The sequence below is a fragment of the Netta rufina genome, assembly GCF_964035555.1.
Source record: "Netta rufina genome assembly, chromosome: 2".
Taxonomy (NCBI): domain Eukaryota; kingdom Metazoa; phylum Chordata; class Aves; order Anseriformes; family Anatidae; genus Netta; species Netta rufina.
Window position 1 is genome coordinate 120,823,852 of NC_140124.1, and position 19,665 is coordinate 120,843,516.

At 42.1% G+C, this 19,665-nt stretch overlaps 1 protein-coding gene across 3 annotated transcripts in view; it reads left to right on the forward strand.

The window, feature by feature from the left end:
- CHD7 (chromodomain helicase DNA binding protein 7) overlaps positions 1–19,665 on the forward strand; it is a 128,543-nt gene that overhangs the window by 25,525 nt on the left and 83,353 nt on the right. For all 3 annotated transcript variants that reach the window (XM_084281950.1, XM_084281949.1, XM_084281951.1), the window contains one exon: positions 14,934–16,791. In XM_084281950.1, the coding sequence (XP_084138076.1) occupies positions 15,109–16,791 (1,683 nt within the window). In that variant the 5' untranslated portion in view covers positions 14,934–15,108. The remainder of the gene's footprint in view (positions 1–14,933; positions 16,792–19,665) is intronic.

The following is a 19,665-nucleotide window of genomic DNA, read 5'->3' on the forward strand; positions in this document are numbered from 1 at the left end:
CGTCTTACACATTGATCAGTTTAGTTGTCTCCTGACTTGAGGGGTTGAAAGGATTGCAGGATATGTTTCCATCCAGGATTAAAGGAAACAAATGGGGGGGAAAAAGCCATCCACCCCACTGCCCGTTTGTCTCACCTGGGGACTCGGTGTAGGCTACCTTCCAGGCGATGCCATGGGGCGTGCATCTTCATCTTGGACAGTCATTTGTCTTTCCAAGAGTGTGGAAACCCACGCTAGATGTTTTCCCCTAATAGCTAACTAAGTTGAGAAAGGAAATACTGGTGACATCATGTATGACATAATATGGTTATTAACAGTGCAGGTGTTGTAAAGCTGTGAATCTAAACTGCAGTGGAATAATTGTACCATATGTCAGTTTTTTCCTTCAATTTTTATCCTTCCTCCCCTGTCTCTGTTTGCATTTCTTCCTTCTCAAAACTATTTCTGTGACATTTTGGTACTATAATACTTCTTACTAAAAAAAAAAAAAAAAAAAAAAAGCATCCTTTGAACTTTGGTAAGTTTTCATTTTAATCCATCTTCTGTTTCCTTATCCACTTCTCCAGTACACATGCATAGTTTTTGTCTCCTTCCTCACCATTTCCATTCTAGGCTTTCTCGAGCCATTGGTTCTTTATCTGCTGTATTTCTCACCAAGAAAACAAACACCGAGCTCCTTTCCCTCTGCTGCCCTCAAGGAGCTTGCACCCAGTGCTCACAGGTCCGTTTCCATGTGGCTCTGCGTTTCCGTGCCCATCCCCTGAGCGGGGAAGCTGGGAGGCACCCGGCCATGTACTGCCACCGTCCACCTTCCCCTGAGCAGAGCTGCTGGCGGTGCCTGCACACAGCTTGAGAGCTGGGCAGCAGGGCTGGGCTTCGTGCCCCCCCTCCGCCCAGCGCCACACAGACGTTTCCCTTCTCCTCAGCTGCTCTGGTTTCCATCTGTTACGGGGCCTGCTGGTGCGGCTGTTTCCTTCATCTGCTGGGCTGAGCAACGTGTCGAAGGACCAGACACCCTGCTGACCTGGGGAAGCAGGGGTTGTGGGTTTTGAGAAAATGGCTCGCATTCTTCTCCTTCCCTCCCAGAAACTTGGCCGCTAGCACACATCTGATATCTGAAAACATTGCTAGGTGTGATTTTGCTTCTTCAGAGTGACCGTACTTCCTTATCTCAGTTGTGTCAGCAACGCTGGAGGCCTGTCGTGCATGGCAGCTGCCCCGCCTGGGAGGGGTGCTGGGCTTTGGCCGGGCTTCCCGGTGCGCAGAAGCCCTGCAAAACCGAGATAATTATCCCTGCCGAAGTACATCAGTGTCAGATCGTGGTCCCTCGCTTCTCAAGTTGGCCGAGTAAGTGAGCGGGTTCCCTTTTTCTCATGATTTCATCTTGTTCCTTTTGGAAGCACTCCTTGTAGGCTTTTTCGGTCTGTTTAGGCACGGGCAAATTGGTTTGGGTTTCAGAATGATGTGTGGAAATGAGGAATGCACCCATTTCTGTAACAGAGTGAAGCTTTTTGCTTCTACAACCTCGCTGCTTCTCCTCGTGTGGGAGAAGTGTGCTCTGACAGCTTGGGCTGCCTTTGTTGAGGACTTCTGTGATCTCACTGAAGCTTTTTAATATTAATTCATCCCCAGTGTTGTGGTTGTGTTTTGATGATAGTCACTTAGGTGGTGGGTGTTAGGCAACCAGTTGAAAATTACTGTAAAGTGATTTTTTTTTTTTTAAGCGATTCTTACATTCAACTTGAAATCCCCAAGCGCATTAAAAGTGCTAATGCTCATTCTCCTGAAAGCAAGGTTTCTACGTAGTCCTCAAATTAGCCCTCCCCAGTACCAGCTAACACGGTACGTGTAACTCGCTGATTTCTGTCTAGCTGGGGATCATGCATTTGTTAGCCTGATGCTGATGGAAATCGATAATGGAGAAATAACATATTAGGGAGTTGCTGATATGAGCAACTGCTTGCCTTTTGGGAGAATGGATGTACTACGTTATCGGAGGTGTAATATACCTCCGGATGGTTTCCTGTGCAGGTGCATGGCTGTCCCTGCTGCTGTTGCACATTGCTCTGGGCAGAGTGAAAAGAAGCTCTGTGCCCATGAGATGTGTTGCCTTCCTGAAAAATGTGGAGTGAAGGGAAGGGTGACCGAGGAGGAGAGGACTCAGTGACACAGGAGTGGTTTTATTGATGGGTGTCAGTTGTGTGACTCAGCATCTGAGTTGTGTGCTCGGTCTGGAGCAGCTACCATGTTGCTAACAGCTTAGCAATTCAGCTCAGCAATGACAGTGGATCTGGAGATGTCAGGTAAGGGGCTGTGCAATGTTTTGGGAAAAAAGCTTCCTCCCTTCCCACCACATCTTATGCGTTATTAGTGAATGTACAAAATCAGGGTCAAAGAGAAGCCAATTTGTGATTAATTTTATTATTTTTTTTTAAGTTTAGGAACAATACACAGTGGAGTGAGCGTCTACTGATGGTGTAAGAGTTAGGTTATTTGGTATGCTAGTCTGGCTAGCTAGCAAGCTCTCAGATTAATTAGCTACTGTATGGCACAGCAGAAATGAGAAACTGAATTATTAGTTATCTGGGTTTGAATTTAGTCAAAGCTTTGGATGTCTAGGTCCAAAACAAGTAGGGGAAGCTTGTGTAGTCATGGCTTCGGTGTAAAGTTTGATATACATTGACATCTTCAGTCTAGTTCTCAAAACTGTAAAAAAAGATTTTGGAGTGTGTTCTGTAACCCTGCTTCATTTGTAACAGTTGTCATAAAAGGCGGTATGTCTTTTGTGAAATAACAGATGGACGCTGCTTTCCTAACAAAATTAAAAAGCGGCAGTATAACTGATTGGACTATATTGCCGTCATAGCTTTGAAATAGAGGCGCTACATAGATTTCTATCTTGTAGATGTCCCTTGCATCGCTGCTTTGTTGATGTATATTTTCTCCTTGCTTCTCGAACAAAACCCTGTCTTTAAACTTGTTTTGGTTGGCTTCAGCTCTGGAAAAAAGGCTTTTACAGTGCTGCTCTGGACCTGAGCTGTAAATTCACTACAGTTTTGATGACATTACTTCATTCAGTGTTTAGAAGGTGTGAGAGGAGGCTCAGTTTTGTCCTTGTTGTGAAGAAGACATAGAGGAATGGTTATGAGGCATGAAAAATTAACTATACATCTTCAGGTAAAGTGGTATGTCATGGCTATATCAATAATCTTAAATTCCTAGATTGTCAACAAGGGCAATTTGTGGACCAGGCTGATAGCACGGAGCTGACTCTCCTGGTTTAAATGAACTGAGCTGAATTATGTGTTTATTGTAAACAGAAAAAGTGAGTTAGCCTGTTTCTTGGTAGAGTATTGTAATGTTGTGAAGAAATTGAATCATCCCTCCTGTATCTGACGCTGCTTACAATCTTGAGGTCCCTAAAGAATTAAGGGATTTTCCCCTTTTAAGCAGACAGATATTGAACATGAAGTGTTGCTTTTTTAACTTAATGCTTTACTAACTATTCACTGAAAATACTATATTCAGAAATAGTCCTGAAATATATTTATATTAGTCCTGAAATATATTCAGGACTAAGGTTTGGAATTTGTTCCACAAAACCTTCACTTAGCCTGCCCCTTGAAAGTTACTTTGTAAGTAGCCACAAATCAAGCACAAATGCAATCTTCCAGAGGTGAAAAAAAAAAAAAAAAAAAGATACCAGTATTCAACAAATATTGAATTTTTTGAAGTTTTTGATATCAGCAGCTTTTGAGAAAGTTGAGAAAGCAGCCTCTGCTCTCACCCAAGCTTGCAGTGAGAGGCATGGCTGACTAGTGGGAGGTGTTTTACAAAGGCAAGGTGGCAGCTAGCTTACCTGGATGCTCAGAACCATCCTCATGCAACCCTTGGGCACAAATCTGACTGACAGCTATTGCTATTGCTAATGCATTGCAGACATCTCTGTAGTAAGCTGGTCCCAGTAACCCCTGTGCTTAATTTTATTTTATTTTATTTTTTGAGTAGTGAGCAAAGCTGTGTTGGGTGCTATGGAGATGATAGGTTCAGTTGGTGATGCATCATCCTCTGTTAGCATCCATTACACAGTGAAATGAGAACTGGTTTTGAGGGAACTCTGAACAAGAGCTCCATTAACAGTTTTACAAAACCTGTATCAAGGTGGTATGAGGTCAGTCTATCAGGTTAAGTCTTCATGTATTTTATAGTGATAAGATACTGAAGTTTCGTTGAATTTTATTTATTTTTTACTAATTTTTTCAACAACACCTTCTTATCCAAGCTTGGCAGTGGTATACAGTGTCCAAGGGGTACTGAGGTGAGATGTTTCAGCTTGCTTTGCTCTGAAGCTGCAATTCCAGTTGAAGATATCATGTGATTTTTTTTTTTTTTTTCCCCTGAGGTGATCTTCTCTCTTGATCCTACTTCAAGACTAAGTTCTGAGATCGTTGTTCTCTGAAAAACACAGAGGGTACATCCGGATTTAAGGTGCTAAGCAGGGTAGGAAAGGAAGAATCATGATCTTCTGTGCTTCAGGTTTTTGGATGATGCTTTGTCATCAGATACAGTAATTAAAAAGGTGATGTTAAAAGTTGGTTGGAAAAGCTCGTTGTGGAGGTTTTATTAGTGGCAGCAGGCAGTTTATCATCCCTTTCAAGTAATTCTACATACTTTACTTTCATGGCCAGTCAAATAGTATATATAACTGGGGGATACTAGAACTAGATTTTATTTTATAGGCATCATTAATGAAACAGTTACCTGAATCTCAGCTGGTGGTCCAAATAGCTTTGGCTTATACAGCATAAACATAGCCACCATTTCCAGTGGTCCCTGAATCAATTGATCTCTAGCAGAGCCTCATCCATGCTTTTTTCCTCAGCTGTGCACTGTATATTGGGTTCAGAGTGATGCAAGTCTTTGCACACTAACTTAGAGAGACAGGCTGCTTCCTGATGTGCTAAGGATGCTATGATAATGCCATTTATTGTTTGCATCTTAAGTAAAACACAGCGGAGGGGTTCATGCTTTTGGTCTTTTGATGGGTGTTGTATTCTGAGGGAGTCTTTCTGTAGAGAGAAAACCAAGCTGGAATTTTTATTTACCATTGCCATCTAAAATTCTTTGTACCTCTTTTAATTGCTCTCTCTACATAGTTTGTAAGGTCAGGAATATGTTTTTAGCTGTCTGATATTATTGAGTCTGGAATTCTGTTGTTCTATAATCTTTGCTGCTTAAGTATTTTTGCCTAGTTTTTATAAACAATTTTATCAACCAGACTTTTCCTGACTTTTCAGACTTCTTCAATAGGTTGACCAAAAAATTAGAATATTTACCTCTCTCTTTTAATTTGTGTGCTTTTCCTACTTAAAAACAAACAAACAAACAAAAAAAACATCTACACTAAATTTTAACTTCACAGAAAGTTTTTAATGAGTAGAAAAAATGTCTTTTTTTTTTGCTGAAGGGAGGACACTATGAGAATGCGTTTATTTTTAAAAGGTGTTGTAAATTTACAATACTTTGTAAATGATGTAGTAAGATTGATAAGCTTAAAGGGTTAATTTAAATGGAATGTGAATCATTAAGAACAGTAAAGATAAAGACAGTGGTTTCAGTTTTGAGTTTAGCCCTGCTTTTTGAGAGATGGAGCTACCTTCCATAAAACAGAACCTATTTCCAAGTTTGTTTCTCAGATGAGTAAAAATCTCCTTTTGCATTGTATACATGAGCAGATACGCAGCACTACTCTTGTATGCTCATCATCAGTCTCTGAAAAGCTTGTGGAGAATTGAAGGTAGCTCAAGAACTTTCCTGTTGGGCGTTGTAGATGAATGTCAGCTGCTTCTACTGCTTGCAATAGCTTGAATGACTATAGCTCTGGAGACTGGATCAGTAATTATCTTTGACTTGCAGACTACTTCCAAGTTCTTTAAAATCTCAATGAAAAGGGGAGTAAGTGGCATAGGTCTAAAACTTCATATGACAATTTTTTCCCCCGGAAGGCTTTTTTTTATGTTTGCTTTTTGAGTAGAAATACACTGGAGTCATTTAAAAGTGTGTCTCAATTAAACAACACATTTGACAGTACCCTAGTTTTTCTTCTTTGTAAAAAAGAAACTGGAGACTTATTAAAGTTCTGCACAAGGAGATTTAATTCTCTTCCTTTTGAATCTCCTCTGCTGTTAAAGAGGACAAGCATTCTAGCTCAGTTCTGCCTGGAAAGGAAAGCCACGCTGGACACAATGCCTGATTGCATTGATCTGGCAGTCCCCATTCCAATGTATAACTTCTGGCAGGATTGCTTATACTGTGTAGGCACCTTTTTCCCTGTCTGTATACTTACCTATGAACTGTCATGTGCTCAAATATAGATGAAGTAAATGAGCCCAGGAAATATGTGAACTTGAAGGTAGCAGGTTTTTATTCTTCAGTATCTTAGCCTTGCACACAGGAAACTGTTGAGAGCTTCGAACTCTTTTCTTTTTAATGTTCTCTGTTGCAGAAAATAACTTGGTATAGTCACTTATAGTGTGGCCTTAATAATCACTGGTCATCACTGAGGCAGGCATCATGTTAAAAAACAAAGTCAAACTTCATATATATATACAAGAGCATGTTCCCAGTCCACAGGCCAAGAATAAACCACCTTTTAGGCATATCTTTCTTTAAGATTATCAAATAGAACATCCTATTTTTATTTTTCTTTATTTTGTGTTTTTTTTAAAAAGCAAAAACTTGAGCAGTCCAATTAAGAGCGGATGTGGAAGGTGTTTAGGTATTTGTCCTGTATCTCAGCTGCCATATTCTGTGGGAATATTCAGTGGGCCTATTTAACAGTCCAGGCAGTAACTAAAGGTTCCTGAAATGTATTCTGTCCAGTGTATTATTTTTCTCGTCCCCTTGTTCCCTTTCCAGTTATGGTTGACTTCAAGTTAATGAAATAATTTAGCACTGCTTTTTAAATAGACTATTGCATATGATAAATACAGAATTGCTATGTTTGTTAGTGAAAAGACCTGTCATACCCAAAAGCAAGACTTGTAAAATCCAATAGACCATGTGTGATTTCATTTAAAATATTTACTTTATATAACATTGATGTTATTTTGGGGAGGGGAGGATAACTTGTAATCCTTTTCTAATGTAGTGTATAATTTTTTTATTTGCCGAAAGGTTCAAGACAGTGTGCTATATATATTGGGCAAAAATTACCATCAGTGCTGGATGCTGAGTAAGGGCTTAAGTTCAGATGTAGGATGATTCATCTTGCCACATGTAAAGAGCGTAAGGGAGAACTACCATTTTGTTCTGCGACCCTGAAATATGTTCTCTTTAGTTCTGTGAAAACTCTGGCTTTTCACTTTGAATGTATAAAGTGTATTTATCTTCACAGAAATGAGTGTGGATATGTGGTTCCTGTACAAATGCAGACTGTGATCTACCAGTATTTATGAAGAACACATGTACAGGAAAATGACTCTTAAGTACAAGTCATAAATTGAAATGATTATAGAATATACATGGACAAATATACCATGTGTGGTATGGGTAGACTGTAATTTCATCAAGTGGTTTTTCAGACTTCATAAACTATGAATGAAACATGATTGTATTGGCCTTTTAACAGGTAAAGTAAAATATAGGGTCTGGCTACTTTAAAGTGCTCATAATTCCCTAGCTGGAAATAGCCTTTTGGGATAATGATTAAGTTTAAAACCTGCCCATGATTAAAAAAATACATTTCACTGAAAATCACGTGTTCGGAAACCCTGGGAAACAGCCGCGTATCCACCTCATGAATTTTTACAGTTCCCAGCTCTCCAAACACCGCGAGCCGCTTCCAGCCGCTCAGCCGAAGGGGAAGGCTGCGGGCCCTGCTCCTCCATCACCTGCCCATTATCGTTGTGTGATGGCGGCCGTGTGGGCGCTTCGTTGACCCCGGAGATGTCACCATGTCCCACCACTGCCATTTTGCACTGCTTTGTACGCCGAAGAGGACGGGGGCAGCCATGCCTGCGGCATGCCCCGGCCCGCGCAAAGCCTCCCGCTCGCTGCCGTGACCTCTGGCCCTCGGTATCCTGTGACACCCCGCCTGTCTTTGTGCTCAAGTTTACTCGTGATGGATACGTTTCCCTCCCAATCGCAGATGCCGGGCTCTCGCAAAGCCAACAGATAAATTATTTTCAGCTGCAAGGCTCAAGTGGGGGGGAGGAGGGCGGCCGGAGCGGGGCCCCTGCGCCCTGGCCAGGCCTGGCTGCCGTCTCCAGCTCCTCCTGGAATATGAAAGGGGACGACTCTCAGCCCTCAGATCCTTTTTAAATGCAAAAGAATGTAGGAAATTGCCAGATCAGTTGGTTAATCAGTGACAACTGCAGTAGGTGCACAAAAAGCGCGGCCCTTAACAAGAGTCATCAGTTGCGCCGGGTGTTTTTTCAGCGCCTCAGCGGGTCGCCGCTGGCCCCACCTCTTGAATCCTCGGCTGGTTTAGTGTCAGCTTTATAAGGGGACGTAATTGCTAGGAGATTTCGTGGTGACTGATGGCAGCAATATATGGCTTCCCTCTGACGCCTCCCCCCCGGTCCCGCTCGGGCTTTTTGTTCCCGCTGTCCTCGCGTCGCCATGGCCCATGTCCGCAGCGGGGACCGAGCACTCAGCACCGGTGATGCTTCACCCTCTGGTTAAAGCTTAAAAATCACACACATCGCATGGGCTGTGCTTGGCATCCAGGCGTCCTGTGCTCGCATGTCGTCCAGGCCGAGCATGGGGTTATGCTAAACCTGCCCCTGCTCCTCTTCAGAGGGCTATTTGCGAGATAACGCGGCTATCGAGTATTTTTAAAAGTATTCCTGACATATTTTTGTGACTGCAATTGTTTCTCTTACTTATCTAGGACTATTTTTAGATAAACCTCCTCCTTCTCCCATCTGTATTTTAAACTTATGTTGGGAGAGAGGGTGGTCGTATGACCAAAAAAGGCCTCTTAAAATTCCAAGCCACATAACACGAAAAACTGAAGTGTTTCTGGCTTAGGCTTGTTCCTCCCCCTCTTGCCCTTTGTAATGTACTTATATGTAAAAACAAAATTTTTCCCCCCTTCTGATTACCTAATTAAAAGTATGCACTTGGGTTTTTCTAACAAAAGGAATAAACACGTTCCTCTTTTTCTTCTGGAAAGAAAAGACCACGTTTGCTTGTGGCTTCTTGCTTAACGCTGTAGGTGCTGATTTAAAATTAGCAGTGCCCCATGTTAGGAGGAGCGCTCGCAGCCCAGCTGGCGCTGTGAATGCAGAAGTCGCTTGCCGCCAGTGCGTGTGTTGTAACAGCCAGGCTGGGTGGGTTTGCATCATCCTCCTCCTAGATGATGCCGTTGTGGTTCTCGTATCAAAGCTCCTGTGAACTTGAATGACGTAGGATATTGTTTCCAAATGTGTGGCACAGGCTGAACTCTAGCTGGTCATTCCCGCATCAGCTGCTTGACAGCAGCGAGCTGCCAAATATTCTAAGGCTGTTGTGCCCTCAGTTGCCTCTGTAAAAGCCTGTTCTTTGCCAAAGTACATGATGTGTTAGGGAAATAAAACACAATCTGGTTTCTACTTGAAGATTGTGTGGGAAACTTAGGTTTGATGGATTTCTTGCCCCCCAAATGTTGTTGAATAACATTTGTGGTGTTTAGGTGACTCCACATATGCAAAAACTGATTTCTGAGGAAAAGCATGTGAGGTTTTTATTCCACCTCCCCCTCCTCGTTGGTTTAACAGGACATATTAACTGCCTTAAATTTGCCAGTGTGGATTTCTGCAGGGATGTGTTTTCTGCAATGAGCTAATTAGCTGGATTTTACTAAGACAGATCTGAAATTAAACTTTTCAGAAATACTTACATTGTATTTGCTGTCTCTTGTCACTGAAGGCAGAAGAATATTCCTGAACCGTGTGAGTTCATTCTTTTTACCTTCACAAGTCCGTTCTCCCTTTCCCAGGGCAGGGGGGAACAAGATTCCTGCCATCCTTTGATCTGATACAAGCTATATGGACTTGATTTTTAACACAGCTGTACTTTCTGAAGTGTATTATGGCATTAAAAGAAAAAAGCATTATAGGAAAGCATTACAGATAGATATGAAGTGTCTTTTAGGCACTCAGATAACCATGTTTCTTTGGAAGTTACAGTTAAAAATCTTATTGTAATCAGTTTACAGATCTGGTTTTTTTTTTTGGATAATCTATATGCGGGAGGAATGTACTATGCATGAAGAATTGTCTGTGATAGAACGAGAACTAAGCATTAAATAAGCAGGAGACTATGCATGCTTCCTATGCGTATGGTATGGCACCTGCTGAAGTGTCCTGGCATCAGAAGTGCTGCTTGTTCCATAGGTAGATGAGCTGAAAAGTAGAAATCTCATCAGCTGTCTTCTATAGCAGTCATTTCTTGGCGTAATTTTTGTGAATTTACCAGGATATTTCTGGTGTTTATGGAGTTTTTGGTGAATGATTTCCTCCAACATAAAATGTATCTTTGGTTGTTGTCGTGTGTGCCATCTACTCCTATGTGGCAAATACTTAAATTACTACTCCTAGCAGCCAGGAGGAGCTTAGTGGTATTGAAAAGCAGTTTAAATATGCACTGTTTAAATGCAGATTTAGTAGCCTAATGTTTAATCCTACATTTTTGAGGCTTCAGTCTTAAAATGACCTTTGGCTTCTGTTTTTAGCTTGAGAGGTCTCTTTAGCCTAATTCTTCAAAGCAGCATGGTATTTGCAGTGCATATTGTATTGTATGGATGCACAGTTTCGTTATATAAGAAACTGTTTTGTTTGTGTCTGTCAAGTACTTATAGTTTTGTCTGAGATATCAACTGATAGCTGTATGTGTCATATACATGTATATGTCAGCTGCGTATGACACATCTCACTTGGAAGAAGAGCTTCGAGCAGTCAGTATTATTAGCAGCCTTTACACATTCTGTTGGTTTGTTTTTTTTTTTTGGTTTACTTGCTGTATAGCTATCAAGAAATAGTGTTAAATCTCTTGTGTAGAAGGACATAGAGGGACCTGCTGATTTACAAATAGCTCTTCTGAGCAGAAGAATGTGCAGATGGCTTAGCGGAGGGCAGGCACGTCTGTATGCTGCCCTTGCTGCTTCCTGTTCTTGAGGGCCGGGACCTGCTGCTTTCTGCTTTGGGAACCAGGCTAACGAAGTTCAGGTTTGAGTGTCTGCAGCGCTACATCAGGTTATGCTTATGCAGCAGCCAGTTCTGTTTCACTCATAAAAGTGGGGAGCTGCCCAAGGCTGCTGAACTCTGAAATACTAAGTCGAGCAATGGTTAACTACGACTTAAATGGGAGGTCTGGCTGTTTAGGACTGGAATGTTGCGGACTAGAGTAAACTTAAGCTTTGTCTGTTGAGACAACAGGGTTGTTAAGCAATCGACTGTCCTGGTGGTTGGGATCATACCATTGCTTTGAGCAGAAGTAGGTTGTCTAGGCAGCATTAAGGAAATATATCCATTGACTCTTGAGTTCAGTCTGCTCGGTACAAACTTTCATGTTCAGGAACAGAAAAAGTATAGAGTTTTATAGCAATGCCTGTGAGTTTGGTTAAGATTATGTTTAGAAAAAAATCACCATCTCTTCATACAGTCACATTTATTCAGCAATCTGCTTGTTTAAGGATTCAGATATTCATTGTTTCATGAATGTATCTTAGTTGTAGCAAATGGGGTAGCAGAGAAGATGATGCATAAATATGTATTTTTAAGCTGTAGAAGCAAAAAACCACAACTTTAGGCTTCAATATATCATGGTCAGTCTTTGTCCAGCCTTGATGTTAGTATGCTTGCTTTCTGCTTAGTGAATGTCTTAGCTAGAATTACTCTTTGGTGAAGGACCTAACCTTGTTTTATTTTGTCTGTGCCTTTTTTTTTTTTCAAATAGAAAAAAAGCAGAACAGTAACAACAACTGAAAAACAACCTTGATCAGACTAAAGGATTTAAGCAGAGAAATTACATTGCTTGTAGTGAAAGAAGCAAATAAATGCCTGCAATTTATTGTAAAGCTGTGACTCCCGTGACTTGCTTAATTATCAAGAAGACTTTTGTCCTATTAACATAGAAGGTGGAGAGTTACAAGGAAATTTCAAGTGCTGACTTATTGGTTAAATAAAAGTTGGTTAATTTGTTTTGATTAGGCTGTAGCTGCTACTGTCTTGCATTCTTAAACATGTGCCGTATATATAAGTCATATATCACATCAGAGGTGCAACTCTTGTTTGGGGAAGTAGAATAAGGTTGGTGAGAGTGCAGTTGACTGTAAATGACTGTGGTCATAGATTTAAGGCCAAACTTAAATCTGAAGAAATACTACCACAACTTGGAGGCAACTTCTCAAACACTTCTTCATGCCATGTTTCAAACCTTATAGCTTTAGCATTAACAGCACAAGCATGAAATCAATTGGCACTTCAGATAAAAATGCAGAGCTAAAATCATAAATAGTGGCAAACAGCATTTTCACTCTTAATTTAGATGATAGATCTGTTTGCGTGCAAAGCGTAGCATAAACTTAGAGGTTGCTTATCTTTTTAAAGGCCATGTGCTCAGGAAAACAGACGTGTTCTGGGTTCAATAGCACATCTCCTTCCATGCAAGTGATGGGTCGGAGTCCAGATCTGCAGAGCAGGACGGAGCCAGCTGAGCAAAATGGAGGTGTTTGTTTGAGCCAAACCCTTACATTATTTCAGTTTGGGTTTGTGGGTATAGTAGCAATTCCTAACTACTGTTTGCTGATGTTGGCTGTTGGTGGTGGCTGACTAGCACTTGAGTTTTATCAGAAGCTTGTCAGCTGATTTATGTAATAAAATCAGTGAAAATTCTTCCTGTCCATAATTCTGTGGGTGTAAGTAGGCTGGGGAAGGAAGATCCTCAGCTTGGCTCGAGGTTGATATTGCCCAGGGTAGCTGTGCACTGTGCTGCTTAGCCTTTCCCAGAAAGCGACTGCTCTATTAGAGGCCCTCTGTACATGATGGTGTTCAGCTTTGCCAGCTCCTGACTGCAGTGTGCAGCCTCAGAAGTCTTTGGGTGATCTTAAATCACTGGAGGGGTCTTCACTGTGACTGAACGGCTTGCTCTGGAGCAGACTAATGCTGAAAGCTTGTTTCAGCGAAGGAGGCTCCTTGCTTTGTTGGAGCTTTCTTATGCTGTGTTTTAGTAAACTGATTGAGGTGGGAAGCAGTACAGATGGCTCTTGCTTAATAAAGAAAATGAAATCAAAAGAAATAGATATTAAGAGACATGAAGGTGGCTTGTAAGAATTTACCCTCAAGTGATTTAGAAATATAAGTGTTAATATCCCAGCTGAGCACTAAAGAGATTTAAGAGTGTGGTTTTAAAGGTGACATTCAAATGCTATTTTAAGAGGAGTGATAAATGCTTGTGCTTTTCCTCTCGCCCTCTGCCTCATGCTGTAGAAGGTCCTCTTGACAATGGCTACCAGAAGTGTAACAAATGTGCCGATATTTTCTTCCTAAAACTTGTTTGGGGCAAATTGCCTCTGGTTAGAACAGTATGGCCTGGCATTTTGCATCCAAGGTGACTGAAAGTATCCCTCCTCTGCAATGAGATATATGATGTGAAAGCACAAATTTGTAAATCTTGTTTTGAGTGATCACTGAAGTGCAGGTCAGTATCTGCAAGTACAGTTAATACTAAGTAATGGCAATGATGCAAAAATAGTTGTTTTGGTTTTATTTGCTATGTGGATGGGCTTCCTTGACCACAGCATTTAAAATTCTGGTCTTAAGAAGGGGAGAGAGTGTTGGAATAGCTTTGGTTGTAAGAAGACAAAGTCATTTGAGTCGTGAGGAAAGGGGGAGATATTTCAGAACATGCTAGGCTTCCCTGTCAAAAAGCTAAACTCGAACTTCTCTGAAGCTGTTCTGTTAACATTAATTACATAATTTGCCAGCCTCCAAGTCCAAGTACATATGTTGTTGGGTGACTATTTTAATATTTAAATTCTTTTGCCATTGCTAGTTGTCCTTAGTGACTCGTACGGAGCATAATTTTCAAGAGAACAAACCTTCAGTGTGGCCTTCTGAATTAGTGTAGTTATGGTTGGTAGCATGATTGCTTGAAGGTGAATAATGAACTGCAGTGACAGTGTTCCCCGTAATCATCATGAGGAAGATGGTGCTGGGGATTCAGATATCTGCCGTGTATAAAATGAAGCTTTTGAAATTAATTTTCTTACACAAATTCAGTGTATAGTTTTGTTTAAACAAGGAGGAGTCATGTTGTCTTTCAGTTTCCAATTTGGTTTAATTAAGATAAATTTTGTGTTTAAGAAAATAAATATATTTATTTCCCTAAATGTTGAATTAGGTCCTGGAGTTTGGTACGTTTTAGAGGGTCACCTCTGTTCGTGTTTGAAAAATCTGTTGTCTGTATAACTAACTTTAGTCTGTCGCAGGACTTGGTGCTTCTGCTTGCTCATCTGATTACGCAGCTCAAGGGAATAAGGTTAAGGACATGCTGTTGGTAACTAGAGCGTTTTCAGGGCTTTAGTTCGGCAGATGGGCTGCTTGGCTATATTCATACATCTGCCTACCTGCTGTGGCAGCTGCTGCTGCTGCATGTTGTGTTCTTTTGTTCTATTCCACCCAAGAAAGGAACACTAGGAAGTGTAGTGAATGGATTAATTTAAGGTTAAGGGTAGTGTTTTGCTTGCTTCCTAACTCTCTATCGTAATAAAGCTCCTGATAAAGCTAACGCAACCTTCTTAAAGTGAAATGCATTTTTAAGATGTGCTTCAGGGGCTGAAACTAGCTGCCGTTGTCTAAAAAAGAGTTAACTGTGTTTTGTTTATATTGCTCGATGTTATTTATTTCAACATTTTCCTTTCTTTCTCTCCCTTCCCCCGCTTCCTCTAGGAGCAGTAACCAGACTTTGCCTGACACTGCGTGGTCCAAAAGAATTAAGGAAATATGGAATGACATGAAGGAGATTAGTTGAGGATTAAAGGCTTTGAGGACAAAACACCTCACCGAGGTGAAGCACAGACTAGCTTTCTAGTTGTAGCTCTGAGGAGCTGTGTGCTGAAAAAAGATGGCAGATCCAGGAATGATGAGTCTGTTTGGAGAAGATGGGAATATTTTCAGCGAAGGGCTGGAAGGTCTTGGAGAATGTGGATATCCTGAAAACCCGGTGAATCCTATGGGGCAGCAAATGCCCATGGATCAAGGATTTCCCTCTTTACAGTCATCTCTTCATCACCCCCCCGCAAATCAAAACCAAGCAAAGTTGACCCATTTTGATCACTATAATCAATACGAACAGCAGAAAATGCACCTGATGGATCAGCCGAACAGGATGATAAGCAATGCCCCTGGGAACGGTATAGCGTCACCTCATTCGCAGTATCACAACCCCCCGGTTCCTCAGGTTCCTCACGGCAGTGGTGCCGGTGGTCAGATGGGAGTCTATCCTAGCATGCAGAACGAAAGACACGGGCAACCCTTCGTAGACAGTGGCTCCATGTGGGGGCCGCGGGCGGTTCAAGTGCCAGACCAGATCAGAGCACCCTACCAGCAGCAGCAGCAGCCGCAGCCGCAACCGACGCAGCCGCCTCAGGCACCCTCCGGACCCCCTGGGCAGGGCCACCCTCAGCACATGCAGCAGATGGGAAACTACATGGCTCGCGGCGATTTTTCAATGCAGCAGCACGGTCAGCCGCAACAGCAAAGGATGAACCAGTTTTCTCAAGGCCAGGAAGGCCTCAATCAGGGAAACCCTTTCATTGCCACCTCAGGACCTGGCCACTTGTCTCATGTGCCCCAGCAGAATCCCAGTATGGCACCTTCTTTGCGACACTCAGTCCAGCAATTTCACCACCATCCCCCCACTGCTCTCCATGGAGAATCAGTAGCCCACAGTCCCAGATTCTCCCCTAATCCTCCCCAGCAGGGTGCTGTTCGGCCGCAAACACTTAATTTTAGTTCTCGGAGCCAGACGGTACCCTCACCTACTATAAACAACTCAGGGCAGTATTCTCGATATCCTTACAGTAACCTTAATCAGGGATTAGTTAATAATACAGGGATGAATCAGAATTTAGGCCTTACAAATAACACTCCAATGAATCAGTCTGTACCAAGATACCCAAATGCTGTAGGATTTCCATCAAACAGTGGTCAAGGACTAATGCACCAGCAACCCATCCACCCTAGTGGCTCACTTAACCAAATGAACACGCAAACTATGCACCCTTCACAGCCTCAGGGAACTTATGCCTCTCCACCTCCCATGTCACCTATGAAAGCAATGAGTAATCCAGCAGGTACACCTCCTCCGCAGGTCAGACCCGGTAGCGCTGGAATACCAATGGAAGTTGGCAATTATCCAAATATACCCCATCCTCAGCCGTCACACCAGCCCCCTGGTGCCATGGGAATTGGACAAAGGAATATGGGCCCCCGAAACATGCAACAGAATCGGCCGTTTATGGGTATGTCTTCAACACCACGGGAGATGGGTGGGCACATGAGACCAAACGGTTGTCCAGGTGTTGGCCTTGCAGATCCACAAGCAATACAAGAGCGACTAATATCTGGCCAGCAGATTCCTAGTCAACAGCAGTCTTTTCAACAGCAAATGCCAACCTGTCCTCCCATGCAGCCTCATCCAGGGATACATCATCAGTCTTCACCACCACCACATCCTCATCATCAGCCTTGGGCACAGCTTCACCAGTCACCACAAAACACACCGCAAAAAGTGCCTGTCCTTCAGGTAAGCTGCTTCCGATGAGTAAAAGATGAAATGCATTTGCAATAATTTCAGTATACACAAGGTCTGTGTTTTCAAAACAGTTGTTCGAGCTTGACTGCCCTGATTTTCACTGGTTACGTGGCTTTCTTGGTACACAGAAGCTGAAGGTAAAATGAGGTTCAGATAGCTTGCTAATGTACTTACAGTGATTATAACAGGGCAACATTATGGATAGACTGAAATATGATCCAGCGTCAGGACAAACTGAATACCTGCTTCTTTTTCCTTGTTGGTTCCTTTGAGGAGAAAATAAAAAGCATGTGTGAGAACTGTAATTTAAACTAGCATCTTGTATTTGCAACCTGCAAAAAGAAGTGTGTGTTGTAATGGGTTTGTCTTAGCAAAACTGAGCATTTTCTTTAAATGCTAAGCAAATGCTTTGTTTTCGTTTTGTTAAGTTCAAGCTGAAATTTTCATATGTGAAAAAATTCCAGGACAAACTTTGTTCAGCACAAAGTAATGCAGTTGGGAAGTGATGGGGCAACGGTTTATGCAACAGAAGACAGCAGATGTGAATCATAGTCTAAAATCAAATCTTCTGAGGCTTAGATGAAATCTCAAGTAAGATAGAAGTTTTATTTTACCGAGTCTCTGATCTGCTGGATTGCAGTGAAAATATATTGCTTCCATGTTGTTTTTCAATTAAAAGCTAGAAATGTTAAAACATCTTGATCCCTCTGTAGCTTAGCAGGTTTGACTACGTGTTAGTAAGTTAAACCTGAGCTGAAAAGGTGCCTTTTGGGATCTTTGGCTTTGCCACCGCTTGCCTCTGGCTCTGTCAGTCAGTCATTCAAGAGGTTTTGGTACCGAACGAATAGGTGGCCAAGATATCAGAGGTTTAATTATTTTTAAAGCCCCGCGGTAATTAATGCCAAGCAGCTCTGCCCATAAATATTTGGAGACAATTGTTGGAATGCAGTCCTAATGACACGACGCTACAATAAGCCCAATAAATCATAAAAACAGCTGTCCTAGCCAGCGTCCCAGGACTGCGTGGAAGGCAGCTGCTCGGCAGTCCCCTCCGCTGCTGCCTGCCGGCTGCTTCTGTTAGCTGCTCCGCACAGCATGAGGCGGCTCTGGGAATCAGATGTATGTGCTGCGGAGAGGCAGCTGACAAGGAGTGGTGGATGTAGCAGCTCAGCAGCTGGGAGAGGCTTCCACATTCTCTGAGGGGGGAGCACTGGGTGTATGCCGTAGGGTGATGAAGCCCTGCAAGGGAGATCAGGGGCTAAGCCGGGGTGAGGGGAAGGCCGGACTCTTCATGGGTGGGAAGGGGAAGCTCTGCCCTTGGAAGGGTGTCTTCACGACCATCTTTCTCTCCTTTACTCCACTTAATTGGGCGGGGGGGAATTTTATTCGCATTGTGGCCATTCCTCTACCCCCACGTCCAGGCTCACACTTTGGGGAATGTAAATTGCCGTTCTCGCGTGGATGTAGGGTTGTGCGGTCCTGGCTGAATGGGTGGCTCCTGGCAATGCCTCTTGTGTTATCGGTTGCGTGGCTAAGCGGGACAGAAAAGGAGAGAACTTCATGAAAAAAAAAACACACCATACAAACAAACAAACAAACAAAAAAAAACGAGAATAAGCAGAAATTTTGAAAATGGGACATGACGGCATGGAAAAATCTGTACAAAAAGATTGCAGATCAGAAAGAGGTATGAGATTGGAGACATGGCTTTTACCCTGAAGATGAGAGCTGACATATCTAGCAGGGAAAAAAAAGGAAATCTAGATATGATAAAAAAAGACTCATAAAGCTGTAAGGAGCAAAACCCAGCATTGCTGATACCTTTCGCAGCTAACGATGGTGGGGATGTAGGAATGGGAGACTTGAGATTGACTGTGACAAAGGCTGAGCTCTAAAGCTGTGGTCTTCTCTAGCGGAGTTAATTCCATGTTTTCATCTGATCATCCAGTAAACTTCTTTTTCGCAGCAACAGATGGTTTGGGAGGAGAGCATCTCCTTGTAGAATAGAAGGGCTTTTTCAATGTTCTTGGGTTCCTTTCCCTTTAACTGAAAAGGTAAAATGCAGACAGCTCAACTCTTAAACGAGCTGTGCAGCCTATTACAAAGTTTTGAACAGCACATGAATAACTTGAACAAAGGTAAGTGCTGAAACTAAATAATTAGAGGAAAACCACATGATAAGTCAAGTTATTTGATTAAAATCAGTAATTCAAGCAGATGTAGCTAGCCAAGTAACTTCTGTTAGCCTACTTCTGTTAAGTTTTTATTTGGTAAAAGTTATTGCTAACATACCTTCCCATTAAGTAATTAGTTTGAGACCTGACTGTAGTAATGAAACACTTGACAGGCACTCATTTCCCCCTGGAAAACTGTTTGGATCAAATATAAATTGTTCGAGTCAATGAAAACTCAGCTCCTCCTCACCCCCTGGGGAAAAATGCAGATGTGTGAAAACCCTGCTCTTGAGCTTGAATGCAGAATTTGCAGCTATCCTGCCTCTGTCGTGGTTTTGCCTTCATGTCAGTTGGCAGAAGACTGTTCGCTGAGCAACAGTTATTTAAATGGCTGGTTTGTTTTTATTTGTATAAAATGAATCAACAAATGAATGCAGTTGGTGAAATGAAAATCACTATGTACTTTTAAATCAACAGAAGCCATCTTAGTAATTATTTTTCAGTGATTTGAAGCTAGCCTTATCATGGGAAGGCTGTAATACTTGTGGTTAACCAAATTACTGTTTTGTTTTTAGATATGTTGGAAGGAAAGTGAAATTCTTTTGCTTTTAACTCGAAAGAAATTGCTGTGTCGATTCTAGGGTTCTTTACTTTTTGTGTACAAAATTGCTAATTATTTTGGCTGGGAGGT